Here is a 19,729-nt window from a genome sequence, read left to right as displayed (position 1 = left end):
TAGCTCACTATCGAAAATTATTTACTTATTCCAGCCAAGGATTGTGTAATGACTATGATTTCTGCATATCTGCTCCAAACAAAGGAAAATATGTTAGTAATCAGCTATGAGAAGATTGATTGAGCAGCTCTTTATACAGATCTTATGCAAAGATGCATAAAGTTACATACATTCACAGTAATAGGAATCCATGAGCTAACTCTGCTTTAACTCTAGTATTATTTAACCCATAGTCTTCACCATAATCATAACTTAACCTGCCACCGAGTCAATCTTTGTTAAAAGTTAAAAATTTTGTTAAACAGCAGCACCAACTTAATAATATTATGCAACTTTACAGAGAACTTCTGATTCTTTCCTGTCACACCACGCAGTGATCACTTAATATAAGTCCATTTTTAAGGTCCATAAATATGGGATTTAATTGTATCTTCAAAATTTTAATTTCATTATAGTAATTCAGCATTATGGCCACTTGTATTTTATATGTTTCTCGCAAGCACCATTGCACATGTACAGAAATGACTTCAATTAAAGAAAGAGCAAAAATGTTTACATCTCATTGTCTCATTTCATAATGTTGCTCTTGACGCCCCAATCATTTTCCTTTTACTTGTGTTCACCATATTGGTATTTCCCCTGACAGCTTTGGCCTCCATTCACTCCAACCTTGGTGAGGAGCAAATGGAAGAATGTGATAACAGCTTGGGTTTAAGAAAATCTAATGCAAATCGGAGGCTCCTCTGTTCAACTTGCAGAGAACAGTGTCGGCTGCAGGGTCTGTCTTAAATATGGGAACAACCTACTTAATTCCTTTTTAGTCACACACCAGCCACATGCTAAGAACTTGACCCCACATGTTGCCATTGTCTCATTTTATAGTGAATTCTAAAAATGTAATTGCATTGATTCTAATGGACCGGTTCTCTAGTTATGGGATACTGGTATCAATCTGAAAAGTAGGACATATAGGATGGCAGTTTCTAATGGTGGAGTTTAAGGCCTCAGGGGTCAGGTGATCTCTGCATTCTTTCTGTAACTACTGTTCTTGTTAACATGGATTCTTATCCATGAGCATGTGGCCTGTAGTGGGTGCTCAGCCCATGTGTCTTTCATATAGTTTTCACATATGGAGAAGTATAGTTTTCAACTATGAGTATGTCTCTGAACAGCGTGAAGGAAATTGCACTTCTCCACACTCACCTACACATTTGTGTACTTTTAGCATTCAAACACCCTTTGTCATCTATATTGGACCATCCTAAACACCCTGTGTCATCTTTCATAGACAAAAGGTATGAAAGGTACACACTCACTCTCTCTGCCCCCCACTCCCCACTACACACACACACACACACACACACACACCAGGATAAGGCAGGAATGTATAGCTGTAATGGCACTGTTACTTAAGACTGAATCCATGAACTGTCTGTCTCTGCCATCACTATACCACATTTGGACTAAGTAGGTTTTGCAGTGTTATTTGGCATGATTGTCTTAAGTACAATCTTGAGATTGTCTAGAGATCAAAGGGCCTGGGCTCAGTAAGGGTACAGGGCCCGTGCTGAACCATCCTGGTTTGGGAGTTGTGAAAGAGGTGTGTACTCATTCATGGCCTGGACTCTTTATCCTGTGTCAGACTGGGTCCGGAAGGGCTCCGGAATCCAGCATCTGCATGTGTCCCATGGGACAACACAAAATGGGGGGAAACAAAGCAAAAGTTTGTATGTTATGGCTGCTTATTACATGAAGTAAACCCAAGATTTTTTCCACATCACTTTATTTTGTATAGAACTCCAACCATCAGGTTGTGATCCTTGCTTTTGCCTGAGTATGTGGTAGCATGTAGTGGCTATGAGGCAAGGGTTGGGGGGTGGGCTGCCATCTTCTGGCCCCAAATTTATTTCAGTGGAAGGACAGAACAGGATATCTCTCCCACCACTATTGTAATGCTATGATTTTAATGATCACCTTCTTCCTGCCCATTACACATGCCCTAATTTAGACAGTGTGCATCTGTGCCATCACCTGATACAGGTCACAAATTCACACTGATCTCCTGAACACATTTTGCACTCATTTCCCGAATACCTCACAATACCAATCTACAAGTGCTGGTCACATAGCCTGCCAGACAACATATACATTGATTCAGATTTACTTTAAGTTATTGCCAGTCTTTCCCAAAAAGTGGTTATGTGTACATATCATCCTCCTTTATTCCAGCAGTTAATGCTGGTGTGAAACTAAATTTTTTTGCACTATGTATTTTTTGCAGCAGGCAGTAGACTTAGACTCCATAGTATAGACACATTGATAAAAAAAAATGTATACTGCCACACAAGTTATTATCGAAATGAAATTGATTTGGGGTCTGATGGCCGTTCCTTTCTCTTCTCTTTGTCATCTGAGCCCATTTTGCTGAACCTGCAAGTAAAATCAGATTTTCTGATCTCCTTTTGCTTTATGCTTTGTCCCTGTTACAGAAAAAGAAGTATTGATCTCATGTTGCATGACCTGTTGACTATGTGTAAATGAATAATGAAAACATATGTATATAAAATATATATATACACATATAATTATGTTCTGTTGTCAAAAAAAAATGTGAAGTGAGGCATTTTCACATGATACAGGCAAGCTGTACATGGTCATTTGAACTGATTCAAAGGACACATCTGTCATGTGATAGCTTGCCTTAATGAAATGCTGATACTATGTTTTGCATAAAATATTGGTTGGGGACAATACTTTGCTGTATATTATAGTTGAAGTATATTAAGTTGTAGTTCGGTTCTAAGTTACGTGGTTGTTCTAGCACTGTTTCATAATTTAACCTCACCTCTTCTCCACAATGCATACTGTAAAGTGACACTGAAATGTCAACACATGTAACAGGTTCCGGGAAGCACAGACAATGTTGCTGGCTGAACCCAAGTCTCATATTGTGCAAAATAGAGCATTTCAGGTTGTTGCCTGTAGGGGTCTGACTTCAGCCAAATACTCCTCAAAAATGATCTTCAAAATGTCCTTTAGTTGGGGTAAGGTTAAAAAAAAGTATTTGTGGACTAGAGCATGGCAAAAATATGAGTATCGATGGAAGAGGAGTGAAATTGAGAGACTGCCCTCATGACATCATACCTTTGTAGCATGACAAAAATCAAATGAAGCAATTTCACGTAGCTAGTCATCTCTCATGCTTTTTGGTTTGCCCTAAACTTTTGTGAGCAAATTTAAACAACAGATTAACTGATTTAAACAACAGATTAAGTTTAGTGATTTCAGATGATTATTATTATTATTATTATTATTATTATATTATTATAACAAATAATAATGCTTGCTTATATTCATAAGTAAAGGTTCAGGATCAAATAGCCCTGTATGTACAATAGTTTTCTCTTGCCCACAGTATAGTAAGAAGATCACTCATGTAATTGCATTGTAGCTCGACTACCAGATCTTGCCATCCCTTCACCAGCATCATATGCAAAGCAGCGAGAGGAAAGCTAAGCAATGCTTTGTAAAAGAAGCAGCTCACACCACCCCAGATTCCTTTTTCCTTAGTAGATAGCAGTGCAATATTACTTAAACAGTTGGTTCAGGATGAATTGAAGAAAATCAGTGCTGTTGTCACGTCTGAATGTGAAAGGATTAGAATATCAGACACACAGAATTATACAATATCAGAAATACTGTTCTGCAGGTGAGTGAATGGACACTCTGGAACAGTAGTGCAGAATTCAATCATTATTTTAATAACACTTGCCCTACACTATCATAAGTGTAACACCATACCTTTTTATGTGCATTTGCACATGCAAGATAGTTGTTCTGGCTTCATGATATAAAATAAAAAAAATATTTATGCAAATGTATTTGAAGGGCTTACTTGATAAAAGTTAATAGTCTATTACTAATTATTTTTGATCTGGCAGTGGTTAAACTTAAGTTTGGCTAAGAGCTTGGTTTGAACGGTCTTTGCTTTAAAAGTGTTTCTGTTGTTTCCCTTTGAGTTTTGCTAGCTAAAATTACTGAGATAAGGTCAGTACATGTATGTATGTTATTTAAATACACACACAGATATAACTATATATATTGAATATCTTTTTTGTAAAAGCTGTTTTGAGCTACTAATGTATGGATGCAATGCATCGTGGGTTATTGAATATTATCATGGAGTACTGGTCAATATTAAAGCCAATGATTTATTTGTACCTTGAAGATTTGGTAGCGGCCAATAAAATAAAACTTCCTTGTCTATGCATTGTGCCTTCTGTCTTATTTTCAAGTTGCCATTTTTGCCAGATTTTTTATTTTTATTTTTATCATTGCATACATAATACAGTAACAAAATGCAAAACAGAAAAAAGTGACATACCCCACCACCTCTCTCCTCAAACTGTGGTGGTTGCCCATTCCTGAGGGATAACATGAAATGAGGAACTAAATAAAGTAATAGGGTAGATACTATAACAACATATGAGCAAATAATAAAACATATTAAAAATTTAATAAGAGTGACTTTACTTGGGGCAATACTTCAAGTCTCCAAAGTTCTCCAGTTGGATTCATTTGTATATTCATATAGTACAATATAACTGTATATAAGGTTCCAAATTGCAGTCAGGACCTTCTAAGAGGGGTCATATATACCCTGTAGAATATATAATATAATATACAAGTGGAAGTTGAAGTTTCTGTAACTGCATCCCTCAGGGAACTTCATATGCCCATAATGCCAAGCGAAAATGTAAATAAAGAAAGAGGATGCTGGAAGATCATATTGTAACTCCAGACCCTGACAGACACAGACCTCATATTCATTAAAATATCTGCTAGATGATGTATGTCATTGTCTTTCCATTGTGGAAAAGAAAAAGGAGCATGTGCAAAGGGGAGATTGTGGTTATGAAAGATCAGGATGTGATAATGTTAGTTCATCCAAGATGCAGTGAGTCTTTCCACTAAACATCAAGTTGCAATTAGGTGGGATATTATTAGGCCGAATTATACTGTTTATTGTCTATATTGGAATGGCACTGTAAATTTAATCCTGCAAGCTATATGGAGAGGCAAGGATTCCTCAAGATGCCAGGATACAGGGGTATCAAGGTCAAAGCAGACAGAGAGCAGTCTGAAAGTGAATGAAAAAGAACTTAAATTTCACTGAAATATTACATTTCTAAATTAATTTGGCAAAATGCTCTCACAGTGTGTGCCGTTGCCTTAGACACAGAGAGGAATTTAATATGCCAACAGTGTGCCAGAAAGTGTAACAACAGCCTTGTTACAGTAATGTGTAGATGTCTGGAATTTCTCCCTACATGTCCATTTTTGTGTACTAGCATCAAATTATACTGCACCATACTATTGATCTTATTTTTTTACTGACTCATTTTTTTACTGACTCATGAAACATTGACATGTTTCCTTTATGAAAAAGTATGAAAGTGGTAAAAAATAAAATCTGTAATTGAATCAAATATGTTAACAAGTGTCAAAATAGACCACATATTTAAAAAAAATAAATCATGAAAAGAAAGGCCAACTACTTTTCCCATCTTGAAAGAGTAACAGAACAGATGGGAGTCATTTTGCTTCTTGGTGTTCCACAAAGGTATTTTTTATTTTCCTTGACAACATATGTCCAGATGGGAGTTTTGGAGGACATTTCCCCAGACAGTGAGGTTTTAACCTGGCTACTATAAGCATATATTAAATATGAGGGTATATTTTAAGATGAGTTCCACATTGGGGAAGTTGGGGCATTGTGGTGTGTGTGTGTATGTGTGTATGATTTTATAATTTGCTTTTAATCACGTTCTCAACGGTACACAGATAAGGGAAAGGAATGGTTACTGAATGTGATAATGTGGTAAGCAAACCATGTATGGTGAGAATTCTAATCAAGAAATCTCATATGTTGTATTGGAAAGAAATGTGTTGTTAGAGTTAGCAGGAACTGAAAAGGTTGGAAAGCTGCGGTATCAGAAATGCCAGCAGCACAGGAAAATCCTCACTTCGGAGGAAATTGTTTTGAGTTTAATACATTTGCTTTTTTTCCAAAGGTTTTTGGCAGTATCATTCCGGGGTACTGCAAAATCCAAATGAAATGCATATTTTTAAAGTCATAAAAAAGAGATTTCAGGGAGAACCTGAGATGGAAAGTTATAACAGTGCTGCTAAAATTGAGGCTTGTTGGACAGATATGAAAAGGAATAAACTGAGGGAAGGACTTCAACAGCACCTGCCAATGGGCTGTTTTCCATATACTCACACCTGGTTTCTATCAAGTCAGGTCAATTTCCATTATCCACCTGAGCCATTCTTTTTTTTTTTTTTGGCTTGATTTGACCAGTGAACTCATTATTGAACAGGGGTGTCCACTGGAGAAGCACAGGCTTCTGGTTTGTGTACTAATGTAGGTCTTAATTGAACCTTAGTTTGGAATAGAACTCAATTTGTCTGTTCAAGGTGTCACTCAATTGCTCATTGAGAAGCACCTGTAAAACCTCAGGACCAAAACAGACATCAATTATATTGACTAATTAAATGCTCAGCAGACAGGAAGATAAAAAGGGGGCTTATTTAGAGTTAGAATGAGAGGGAGAGAGATGAGTTACTGCAATCAGTATACACTTTCCTTCTCCCTTCAATCAACACAGTTTTTTACATCACGGCAAAAGATCAAATACATGGTTGGAGGGACTGTAATACCATGACTCCACAGATCCCAAGTTTATTGAGGGTGTGGCATCACTAACACTTACTGGATATACAGGGCACAGTCATTCATAAAGCATATCACTGTCTATGTTTCCATTACACTAACTGTACATGCATTCAGCCTGCCAACTAATTTCATCAAACAGAAATTAGAAAATTGATGCTTTTAAAGTTAAATGTGAAACACACCTTCCACTGAGCTGGTTGGTCTATTTGCACAATGTCTCTTAAGTTGACTGTAGTTCCTATAAAGATAATGTAACCATTGGCTTTCCCATTTTATATACTGTATAAATATATTAACGTTCAGTCTCAAACCTGTAGCCAAATACTTCACAATCTGTGTACACAATTTCCCCCGCAATACCTCTGTTCTGCCATTGAGAGGAAATTTGTGGTTGGCATTTTTAATTTATTCCCATTTTAATGCTTCATCAATGGAATCTGGCCTCTTCTGATTGACAGTTTCCTGTCTAATGGCTATAACAGTGCGAAATAAGTACTGTTTTCCGGAACCGTTCCTTTGAGCATTTACAAGCACAAGAGGCATGAGGAAGGCTATTGGTCCTGGAGGGGGTCATGACCATCCCAGATTGGTCATGGTTGGAGAAAGCGAATCTCACCTCAATGTCACTTGCAGCCTGGCCTGTGAAATGAGAATTTATGTACCTTCAAGGTTCCATAAATAAGATGAAATGGTAACCAATAGAAATGAGGTACTGGGAGAGTAATCTGGTCTTTGTTAGCGCTCTCTATGAGGCCATGTTGAGCTGGACAATGAGGTCAACACCATCTGTCTCAGGTAAAACCTGTACCATTCCTCCATGTATGCACCATTCTCCTTCTACAGTAGTTTAACATGGCATGACTCCAGCAGAAACTGTTACCAATCAAGAAAAATAGGAATTTTTGAAAACAGTGGAAATCATAATTTCTAAATTATAGCCTCCTTTACATTCTTGATTGAAAAAAAATAAATATATAAGCTTTCCAGGACATAAAGATTTTGGAAATGTTTTATTTCCTATCCTGAGTTGCGCTGGTGTATCAACCATAAATGACATTTATGGTTTGGCCCTATTGCCTGACTTCTGCCACATGGCATTTTGCGACCAAAGAGCAGTTTTATCCACAAGGTAACACCGGAAAACCTCAAATGTTCCTTATGAAAGTACAGGTTGAATTTAAAAGATTATGGGTATGCACAGACCTTTGCCCCTCTGCCCAGGCTCAACTGCATAGTGTCTATGGGACTGCCATCAGATCAGTACCCATCTGAAACTGCCACCTGATCTTGACCAATCTGAAGCTGCTCACCAGAGCTTGACTCACGTAACAAGGCTTTTTCTTGACTCACCTCAAAAGTGTTCATTGATAAAATTAGTAAATTGGCAATGGTCTACAGAGTGCATGGCTTTGGCAGAGAGACACTGGCAGCAGCAGATATTCCCCAGCCCTGAAGTTCTTTGGAGCTGCAGGGGGAGCAAACAACAGAGCTGGGAAGATGAAGTGTACCATACTTTCTACCATAATTCCAAGTTTGAAAGTACACAATGTTTTCATTATAAGAGCATGATCATGATGCAAAAGAGATGATGATTCCACAGAATGCTATAAAGAAATATCACTCTCAACTTTACAGCCATTAATAAATAAAAAAAAACTTTCCTGCACGTTGAAGGAATCATTGTCTTTTTTTCACAAACAAATAGCAGAGCTGACTGAAGCCTCAAACACTCTGGTATACAGTTGGATAGCATCTGAGCCTTCAGAAAACCCATAGTACATCCTAATCAAGAGCAGTGTAGTAAGGAGAACCTAATTAAGAACTTTTATATGTACCAGTTGTTTAATGAAGACATAGACACCCACATGGGAACAGAAGGGGATGGTAGTTAATGGCTTCATTTTTCTGAATATATAATACCAGTATCCACTGAACATCCACAGGCTTTGGCACTTTGGTACTACATCCCCCTCTGATCTTTGTGACTGTATCTGAAAGGAACTTGAATCACCAGTTTTTCTAGGTGTCAATCAGGCAACTAGTTGAAAGGCCTCCCAAAAGGCCTGAGCACTGTGGTTGTAAGGGACCAGAAGTAGACACCACTGACCTGCAGATAGGACAATGATATATGTTAAGAAACTTCAAAGAATGCTTTCACACACTGTGCCTGGGTGGCCATTTCCAGTGTGTCAACCTATTTAAAACGGCTGTACTGCTTTACTTCAAAGCAACAGGTCCATTTAACAGGAAAACCTGTAATTCTTTCAGATAAGTTGCTAGGTTCTCAGGTTCTCTAAAGGTTGACCTAAATTATATTAACGTCAATTTGAGTACAAAAACATACAGCTTCAAAAATATAATGATCCTCGCAGACCTAGGAGATGTAGTAGATGAATTGTTTTGCATCTGTTTTGCAGCTTGTCTGTGTGTATTTTGAAGAGGCAGCGTGAGTATATCATCTCTCTCTAGGCTGTCTTTGTTGGACTATGACACATTCTTGTGAGGTACTACTCATGTGATGTAGTGCTTTTTAGTTGGGGTGAGGTTTCTTGCCCTTCCCCCTACCCACCCACCTTGAAGGTCACAGGCACCAACAGGTCATGTACTGCAGGGGCAGTAAAATGGTCCTCACTCTTATCACCTCATAACCTCATTATAATGCAGTGTTCTTGTGAAACCAGTAAAGCAAATGTATTGTAAAGACATCATAATGCTCAAAACACACATTAAATGAAACATAAGACATGGAGAGTAGACACAGACAACTTGAACCAGCTCCATTATTCTGGTGAAGACAGGGACATAAAAGGTGAACTGGTGTTCCAAACTCACATACCCTACTGCCACACAGCAGGGGTCCACGAAGTATGTCAATGTGATCTGTGAGATGTTGCTTTAAGTCTCCGACAAGGGGAGGCAAGGCAAGACTGGCGGAGACCCGCACAAGTGTGTACTTTACACTTGTACTGCACAAGGATGATTCTGATACATCAGGGCTTAACATGTGAAAAGGTTTCCAGGCTTGGATGACAAGATGATCAGAAAAGCTGAGACTTGAAAAGGTAATTAAAATGGCTTAACCCCAAGAAATAATCAAAGTGAAAGTTTTATTTTGATGTTTAACATGGCACTTTTAGGAACATTGTATGAAGCTCTGTGCTGTAAGGTTGATATTGGTTTAAACTGATGCTTTACATATGCTGACTGAAAGAAGGTCTACAGCTACAATTTGAAATCTCACCATATGTTGTCTTTCAACACAAAGGTTCCAGACATTAAACAGGCAAAAAATGAGGATGTTACACTAACTCTTACTCCACTGATTACTCCAGTGGTGGCTTTGTTGCATTTTTGAGTGCACAGTACTTTGTTTTCAAATACACACCTAAGCTTTCATTAAATACTGTACGAGCACATGTATCAAGTGATCTAAAAATGGAGAATAAATGAAGCACAGACCTATTCTATCAGATTTGTATGAATTGTGAAAATTCTCTCTACTGGCCACTCCTTCTGGTGGTAAGCATGAGATACATAAGTGCTGGCTGATTACAACCTGCATTTCATAATAACAGGAAAGACTGATTCTCAGTCAGAGGTGGGCACTAATTTCAATAGTGGCTGGAAACCACACTTTTATAGTTTCTGAATGAAAGAAAGCATTGATTTGACATTTCTGGAATATTGGGGAATTGTAAACTCTTCTTAAAGTGTGCTATAAATGGAAAATATATGCCATGGCTCCTTTATAGTGGGATTTATCATTTAAAAATAAAATCTTTACACTGTCTGTCTCCACAGCTCATTCTATGATACTTGATATGCCTTAAGTCTCACTACAGTACGGTATATAGTTACGGGTCACTGCTCCTGGTGTTTGCGCCATATGTTGGATTATGTCTGCACATCTTATCCAGGGACAGCAGGTAAGTGATGAGCGACCTTTGCCCCACTTTCCCCAAGAAAGTGTCAGCTCTTTGGCCTCTTGTCGAGGACCTTTTTTGGGGGCTTCCTCTGGTCCTGGGTGGTGTCCTGCTGTGGGTGGGGGCCCTGGCCAGCATCGGCAGGCTCAGGTTCATGCAGCTGTTTCAAATGCGGGTTCCTCTCCTTGGTCTCACGCTTGGCCTGCCTAAGCAGACGTTTCATGCTTTTCACCTTGTCCCGCAGGTGGCTGTTGGCTTTTTCCAAGGAGCGCACCTTCTGGGAGAGGGTCTTCACCCGTTCCTCCTCTTCAAACAGGGCCTTCTGCACTGTTGAGCACAGCAGCTGAAGGACAGAGAAGAACATTGGGCATGGGAATTTTTACATTTTACATTTACATTTTTACCCTGTCTTATTTTTGGGTCAATGTATAGCCTGACATACTGCACTGCAGACTTTGAGCAATAAAAAACATGTATTGACATGGTCAGTGTATTGCTCTCCCTAATATGAGTACAACATGTTGTTTAGTGCACAATGTTTAATTATTGTGTGTTATTAAGTGGTTTATATGATTGTAATCTTTATCATGCTCCTGATTTGTGCTGCTATAATCTCCCTCTGAGTAAAGTTTTTAATCCAAATGCAGTCATGTACATCCCACTTTTGTTCTATCATGACAGAATTCTTCAATGCCTGTTCATCTTAGATTGAGTACAGAACTTACTGTAAACAATTTACTGAGGCAAAAGTAAAAACGTGCTGTAGATTTATGCTTTTATGCTTTTCCATAAATGATCTCAAAGGACTGGGGTGTCTGTTTATCTTATTCTGCTTTTGGATAAAATCAAGAGCATGATTTTCCCAGAAAATGTTATCTTTTCATTCTGAAAAGATAAGCAAACATGTTTAAAAACATTCTGGATAATTAGCAGAACAATGAAAAACACAACTGAAATACACAGTAAACCCAGAAATACTGTATAATATAAATGCTGCAGTAATAAAGTAATAAAGGCTGACTCTATTACTTACATGGAACACAGATTTATGATTCAGATAATTTGTACCGAAGAGACTAAACTTGCTGAGTTCATACGTAAAAGATGTTGCTTTTTGTTCTAATCATTCTTTTTTGGTTAAAATATAAATGAGACATATAATATTAAGGACTGAGCTAGGTTTTGGGATTAATACTTTTCTGATTGATTAATGAGTTTAATAATAATTAATCAATAGTGATTATTGGTCAAATAATTGGTCAAATATTGGTCATAATGGCATTACAAAAGTTACAAACTTTTTTTAACTTGGTGCCTCTGCGGTCATAGTTGGCTGAATTGTACCTGTGTAAGTGTGTGATTGGAATAAAACTGGATCTCTTACATTAGACATTATTTCACTTCTATGTTTGTGTGCTAAATGGCCTGAAGCCCTTGATTTCTCATTGTTCTAAAAGTCTAAGTGAAGATCATCTAAAGGAAAGAACTGCTGATGATACCATGGATAGAGGACAGAGAAGCTACCTCCCTCCTTTGATTGTTATCTGATGTTATTTTTAATTTTGTTTATTCACTGGATTGCATGTGTCCCTGTCCTTAGGGAAAGAAAGACACACATTCCTGTCTTCGGGTAAAGACACGTGAGTTTTATGATGTAATATTATCCCTGATTGTCAGGTCCTGACAGGTTGGCTCAAGAAATCCTTGAGGGTCTCAGATTTATGTAAGATGAGTTCAAAGAGTTTCAGTCCCTATGAGGGCTCGACACTTCAAAGGCTAGATCGTTTCACCTCGGGTTGATCTGACCAGTGTGATCTGTGTACCTCTGTGGATTACAAATAAACATTGTCAATAGTGCAGATATTTCTGTTATAAAGTCCTGTAGTGCTTGCATAAAATTCTGTCTTCAACAGCTCCATAGTAGAAAATGTTCATTTTATGATAATTTTACTTGATACTTGATGGTGATTTTCAAAAAACTGCTGCGTATGTTCTAGGAATTACTGGCTGGGAAGTGTAATTCAAGGCTGCACTGTTACAACATCAGTAACATCTCTTTAATACCTGAAACATTTCATAATAAGATATGAGTTGATACACAGACGTTTAGACAAGGTAAGTGCACACACTTCAGTCTGTTCTTGTTGGAAAGCTGTGAAATAACAGCTCAATGTTGCATATGCAGTATGTGATGTTTCATGTACTATGATAATGATGTGAGGCTTGTGTTAGTAAAGCCTGAAATAATAAATGCTTGAAATAATGACTTCTACCATTTTAAATGCCAGCTTTGGATCCTTGTCTGAATATTAGCTGGATAAAATAGTACACTGAAAAATAAACTAACTTTTGGTTCACCAATGCTACATAAGAAATTATATCCACAAGGAGCGACACAGAGGGGAAAAAGTTAAGTTTCAATGAGGAGATGTTAGAGTACTAGATGTTTCGTAAATTATGGCTCCAATCACAAAGAGCAGTGACACCTGAAATGTTGTTGGAAAACTACTGAAACAGGTGACATACGTTCACGCTGTGATGGTTGTCAGGAACTGAAGGGTTAATGTCATATGTCTAATACTGGCCCTTTGTGTGAAATCTAAAGAGAGAGTAGCATAGTCATAAAAAGAGAAGTAATTACATTAAGAAATACCCTTAAATGACAGTGCAATTTAATGGTGGCAGTTTTAAATGATTAATAACGTTTCCCAAATGAGCTGTGCATTTCCAGCAATGGAACTATGTCATTGTGATAAGTAAGCAAAATGCAATAAAAAACACAAAACAGGGAATTCTTTAAATAGTCTTTGAAGAGTCTGTGGTTATGCTCACAAACAAACACTGTCTATAGAAGGCTTCCTTGGTCATTTGTAAAGTGACCCTCCACAAAGCTGTTGTAATGGAAAGTAATGAAGGTCTGAAGCAATGCCCCCACACATCTCACCCAAAGCTATCAGACTAGATAATAAATTTGCATGCTGGCCTCACAACTGCTCTCCCACAAATCACTGTGTTTGTGCAGGACCGGTTCAGATGAATAGATAATGTGGCGGTTTTAAGAGTCCCCAAGCAGGGGGGCTGGCAGTAAAAGCAGACTGACCTATTTATCTTTGTGATCTTCTTACCAGCTCTCACTGCCAGTACAGGCTTACCTATGCAAAGATAAGTGGCAGTTCTGTTTGACTAAAGCTTGTTAAAAGCAATGGGTCGAATGTACAAAAATTTAAAACTTGGCTTAACAATTTGACAGCAGCAAAGAACATGACTACTCATGGTATTAGTTTCCTACCCATTAATCATGAATGTAATGGCATCTGATTTATTTTCATGATACTGTGGAAGAACTGTCCAAAAGTGGGTTTAGTATGACTGAAATAGTTTTGTTAGAGACCTGACAGACAGCAGGGATGGATAGTGTTGAGCATGTAGCAATAGAAATAGATACATATCTCTATATTGATTGTGTATGTTGTGTGGTGTATGAGGGTGCCATCAGGGTCTTAACAGGAAGGAGGAGTCATGGTGAGAGTGAGACTGGAGGTCTGATTTTGTGCATGTTTTTGTTCAAACTCTGCATGTAGTGTTGAAAATAAACAGCCTGTTCACCAGAAAAAGCTTGGAAGTGTGATGTCTGCTCTGCTGGAAAGGGGCTTGAGTGAATCAACATGGAGGTTCTTGCTGGTGGTTGGCTTGGTGTGTTGAGTTGAATTTGTCTTTACCCGGCTGTCCTCCTGAGCTTCCCACTCTGGGGTGTAGGTGTGGACCTGGGTTTCAGCTGTGCAGTTGGCAAACTGGAAGAGGCTGGCGAACATGCGATGGTTCTCTGGCGTGTCTGGGAAAATGGGGTCCTGAAAGTTCACGCCGTGAGGGATGATGTTGTAGTTCTCATCCATCCTTAGAGAAGAAAGAGTCGTCCCATTACACACATACCTCGCTAATCTGTGCAACATGTCACTGAATGCCCATGTCGTCACACTTAGGACACTTGGGATCCAGATGTCTGGCTTTCACACGATACAATACCTATGGTAAATATAACAATGGATATGTGTCATATCAATATTTATTGTCTTGATACAATTCTTCAAATTTTACCTGAAATGTTACCATAAAAGACATTTTTCCAATATTACAGGATTCATGGACTCTTTTCCTCAATGTTTTCTGTATGATGCAGCTGATAACAGCAGAGCAGACACCCATGTGTATGTTTCACCGTATGTTTGATGTTTACTGATTGTATTTTTCCATTGAGCCACTTTTATTAAAGTTGTATAGAAAAAGTTCTAAGTTGTGTCTTACAAATAAAATTTAGAATGCCCCTATGCACCAGAAGATTTGTTTTTTAAACATGCACACACATGTTATACGTTCACTTGAAAGTAAACAAAGTTGATAAATATGGATTGTTCTTAACCTCCATGCTCATGAGCGGTCCTAGCAGTTTGCATGTACAAATGCCCCCAATTAACCATACATGGTTATATGGTTAAATATACATCCCTTTAAAGGCCACATAGAAATATACTATAGCACTGAAACTAAGTCTTTTACAGTCATGTTGTTATTATGAAGGCAGAATTATATATGCAGCTGATGATGCCTTCATAAAATACTTTTCCAGAACATATCTCAGTTTGGCAGGTGCTCAGGCCGCTGAGCTCTGGTGAGGTTTGTGCCACAGTTGTTATTTTTGGAGGTTATTACTGAAACTGGAACATGGGAGAAATTCCATGGCTCCAAATTAGATCTGTAATGGCTTTTGTCAGGGTCTTGAAAACTGGTTTCTGCAAAAACACATTTGCAAAAGTGCCCAGTAAAAGACAATCATATAGAGCTGGTAATTCAACCCATATGCCACTTGAGAAAAACAGATCCTCTGTCCTGACATGCACTGTGTTTTTGGCTTGTCGCACTGTCATCCACTGTGCATGTGTGTGTGTGTATGCATGCATGTGGTTGAGCGTGTTTGTGGGTGTGTGTTTTCTGATTCTCACAAATAATCATGCCTATGAATCTCAGAAATCAGATGGATTACTTTAACTCCCCCTAAATATAGTATGTCTTCAGCGCTTGGGATGTGCTCTGTTAGCCAAACAACCACTCTGATTTGGTCACATTCAACCAAAGGCCAGACCTTTTTACATTTAAGGGTTAAAACACCAAAACACCAATCTCTCCCAGTCCTCTGACCTCTGAAAACTGGCATCTACACTGAATCACAACACACTGTGTGTAGGTTCTTTCAACTTTTCAATTTTAGTCAAACTTCCTGCCTTTAAGTGACTGAGAGGATGAAAGGCCCCAACATTCAGTTTGAAGAACGCCTCCTTTCTCAGGAGTGCTTGCAGAGAAGTTGTTTTGACAATGACATACTGCTACACTTAGTGTTTCCACAAAGCTTATTTTCTTCTTCTATGTATGATTTTACTCTCCCAAACTGAAGTGAAACCAGCTGCCCAGTTGATTCTGTTCAAGTCAAAAAGAGCAAAACTACCCCCCATGAATACCATAACTCCAGTCACAGTTCTACAGGCAGCTTTTGTTTGCACTGAATCCTAACTAGCACCCTCTGCTGTGAGGACTGCCATTAAGGCAAATGTGTCACTTTGGCTTATTCATTTTAGTTTGCAGCTGTGGATACTGACTTTTCACATGTCACAAATTCCACTTCAAAAGCAGTGGTGCTCCACCTTCCAATCCATCATGGATTCCATTTTGGGAAATTCCATTGTTCTAATCAGTGTACCGTGGTCAATGGGATGTAAGCTCATTGTGTGCCCACCTCTGGACACCTATCTACCTGTAATGGGTGGCATCAATTTTTTTGTTCAGATTATTCCTTTAAATGTAGTGGTAAAGTAATGGATAAATTCCATAAATAAAACATGTAATTATAACGCATGCCGTAACATGTAAGTGTTTAAGTGCTTGTAATGAGTCCTAATAGGTTATTAGTAAAAGTGCAGAGATACTCAGATAACAGAGACCTTGCTTCCTGAAATTGCACCCTTGCACCCACACCCATCCATGGGAACTGAAGGCAAAGGCTTTGGAGTGTATACTATTCTACAGTACAGCTACAGTAAAGCAACAGTTCACACAAAGAGTTAAACAATTAGACCTTGTTTTCCTGTCACAAACACTCCGGTATTCAAGGTTAGGCATTTTTTTTATTGTTTATCTTGGAACAACGAGAAGCCTGGCCTATATTTGATCCCATATTTGACAGAAAATGGTAAGCAAACTCCTGGAAGGTATTCAGTATGTGCTTACGGATTCAAAACAACTGATGAAGCTGTACAGTGAAACCAGGAGGCAGCCGCCTGCTGCATCACTAGACTTCTTTTGAAATGATTAAAATACTGCCCTCCAGCAAATAGTGTAATGAGGTATCATTCAATCACAGCTTTGTACTACTTTTACAGTAATGTTAAAACAACTGAGGCATTCATCATATTCCATTGCAGGGTGTGCATGTGTGTGTGTGTGTGTGTGTGTGTGTGTGTGTGTACAATCATTAAACAATGGCAGGTGTGTTGCATTAAGAAGGATACACATCCCTGTAAAATGCACGTACAGAGAATGAAAGATACTGCTATGTCATTATAGTGCTGGCTCAATTATAGACCAGCACCACCTGTTTTTAGGGTTAAACTTTTCCATTTTATAAAAACACTACACAATCAATCTGTGAATGGCCCTTCTCATAATGCCGCAATTTTACTGAAAAAAAAAATGCTGTTAAATTCCAAGTAAGGAAAAGTGCATATAACATTACAGTAACATTCCAGTACTTGCCATGAAAGGCAAACTATTCACCAGATCACCAGTAACCCCATGCATGTTCACATTGCAGCTCCTCTGACTCCAAACATAAGATCACAGCTGGTTTGGGTTAGTCTTGTTCCTGGGTTGATTTCTCTGCCAGTTGGGTCACTGGTGTTCTAAACAGAAAATGATTCTTCTGCATCCCAGTTAACATCAATGAGAATGGACTGCCCTTACCAAGAAATTAGTCTAAAACACTGCTGTGCTACACATGAGGAAGAGAAGAACGTTAAAATAAGTAAAAAGGCAACCAACAGAACAAAAAAATAAATAAATTGTAAAGACAGTTGCAGTTCATTCCGAACCAAGTGAAAAGGAAACAGATATTCATTTGAAGCATAATCACTCTAGGTAGATGTAGACTAATTCTTATCCTACACACATTGAGTTGCACCTTAACTTTTTATTGGTTCACTCAATTGGCTGGGCCTACATGATAGTTACGTGACAAATACGTATCATCCCCGATATACAGGCGCTACTATATTGCACGGTGAACTTTGCTCCCCTGAGGTTTCTTGTGCAAAGTTGTCTCCGCATAGGTTATTCTAAGATTTATACGCCGAGCAAAAGCTAGCAATTTAACACAAACGAGAGCAACTGACTAAATCAATAACCGAGAATTTCCAATGTCAAAAATGTTGCATTTGCAGTATGTCGCTTACCTCAGAAAAAAGTAATAGGCATTGCCCTCCATCACACTGTAGGAATAACAGGGGAAGTAACCCAGTCCGGTGACGTTGAACCTGGAGCCGGCAGGGACCTCCAGCATGCTACCCCACGCCTGGTCGCACAGTAGCTCGATTTCGGCAGAATAGAAGAGCTTTGTGTCGTACTGCCATGGTAGGTAGTTGTATAGGCTGTAGAAGTCTTTGTGGAGCCCGAGCACCTTAGCGAAAACTATGATCTCCGCAAGTTCGGCTCTGCACGACTCAGTCTGTGGTCTCCAGTCGTGGGGTAACTGACACCCCAAAATGCCTCGCAGACAGGTCGCTAGTATTATTGCAAAAATAGCTCCCATGGCAGAGGAACTTGCCAAAACCGATAAACGCATCATTCTCGTTTACTGTTTGTAAGTAATTAAGCCCCTTTTAGTTATGAAAAAGTCCCGGATTAACACACAAAACAGTTAGAAATAGGCACCCAATGAGTAGCGACACTGCACGCGCAGTTTGCATTTCTCCATTCTATTAGCAAATGAAATCTTGACCAAATAGTAACCCATCACTATGTAACAAGTTGGTGGAGTTCATTCTTTGCTTCTTTTTGGTGAGTTTTTAGTCCAACCCATCCTGCCCGTGCAGTGTCTTGGTAGTAAAAGTAGTCGACGCCTTTACATTGCAGAGATGTCTCATGCGGAGACACTGGCCTGGACTGTTTTGGAATGTGGCGTTGGGTTGCTTGAATTTTCCGACACACTTGAAACATAATGCCCAGACGGTTCGGACGCACCACATAGTGCTCTCTCTCTCACTCACTCACTCACTCACTCACTCTCTCTCTCTCTCTCTCTCTGTGTGTGTAACACACAGGCACACAGCATACTGCATTTAGCATTAAATATTTAAAGAATTCGTGCGACTAATGAGCGCCTCCTCAACATAAATTATGCTTGGGAAAGGGTTGCATTTTAAGTTCTGAAGTCTGACTGGTATGTGTAATATGTTTGTATTTTTCATATCACATTTCATATTTATATATTCCATATTGTGTTTATGTATTTTCATATTTAATAGTTAACACAACATCAAGTTCCTTGCAGCCTTTTTGCTAGGTTTCCTGGTCAGAGTTTCATTAATTTACACATATACTGCCTAAACAACAATTGTGTGCTGACCAAAAATAAGGTGACACCATTTTCCCCAAATGACTGTTGTTATATTTAATTATTTTATACATAAAATGAAATATGAATCTAATTTCTTAATAATTTCTAAGGTAAGGACATTACCTTTAAAAATACGGAAATATGAAAAAGTACATACAAAACTAGCAGGTAGTGGGCAAGGGCATTTCTGGTAGCGCATTTTGGACACACTCCACTGCCATTTAAGTGACTCAGCAGAAGCAGTGGCCCTTGGAAATCTCGTCGAAATTATAATTCTGACAGTGGTGATTTATACAGTTTTAAAATGACTGAGTCTCTGACACAGTTTTTAAATCACACCATCTCCCGCTATAAATGTCAAACACTGTTTGAAATGGAGAGAGTGCAGAGAGATAACGAATTGCTTTC

At 38.6% G+C, this 19,729-nt stretch overlaps 1 protein-coding gene across 1 annotated transcript; it reads right to left on the bottom strand.

Annotated features, from left to right (window-relative positions):
• Positions 1 to 10,678: 10,678 nt before the first annotated feature.
• Positions 10,679 to 18,580, bottom strand: LOC118781425 (coiled-coil domain-containing protein 3-like). The gene is made up of 3 exons (XM_036534468.1): positions 18,159 to 18,580; positions 14,382 to 14,556; positions 10,679 to 11,005 (listed from the first exon to the last, which is right to left on the bottom strand). The coding sequence occupies exons 1-3, from the start codon at positions 18,548 to 18,550 to the stop codon at positions 10,709 to 10,711; spliced, it is 864 nt and encodes a 287-aa protein (XP_036390361.1). The 5' UTR covers positions 18,551 to 18,580; the 3' UTR covers positions 10,679 to 10,708.
• Between the last annotated feature and the right edge of the window lie 1,149 nt (positions 18,581 to 19,729).

This window comes from Megalops cyprinoides, chromosome 7 (genome assembly GCF_013368585.1).
Source record: "Megalops cyprinoides isolate fMegCyp1 chromosome 7, fMegCyp1.pri, whole genome shotgun sequence".
Lineage (NCBI taxonomy): Eukaryota > Metazoa > Chordata > Actinopteri > Elopiformes > Megalopidae > Megalops > Megalops cyprinoides.
The sequence above is the reverse complement of the archived record's forward strand: the minus strand, read 5'-3'. Positions and strand labels throughout refer to the sequence as shown.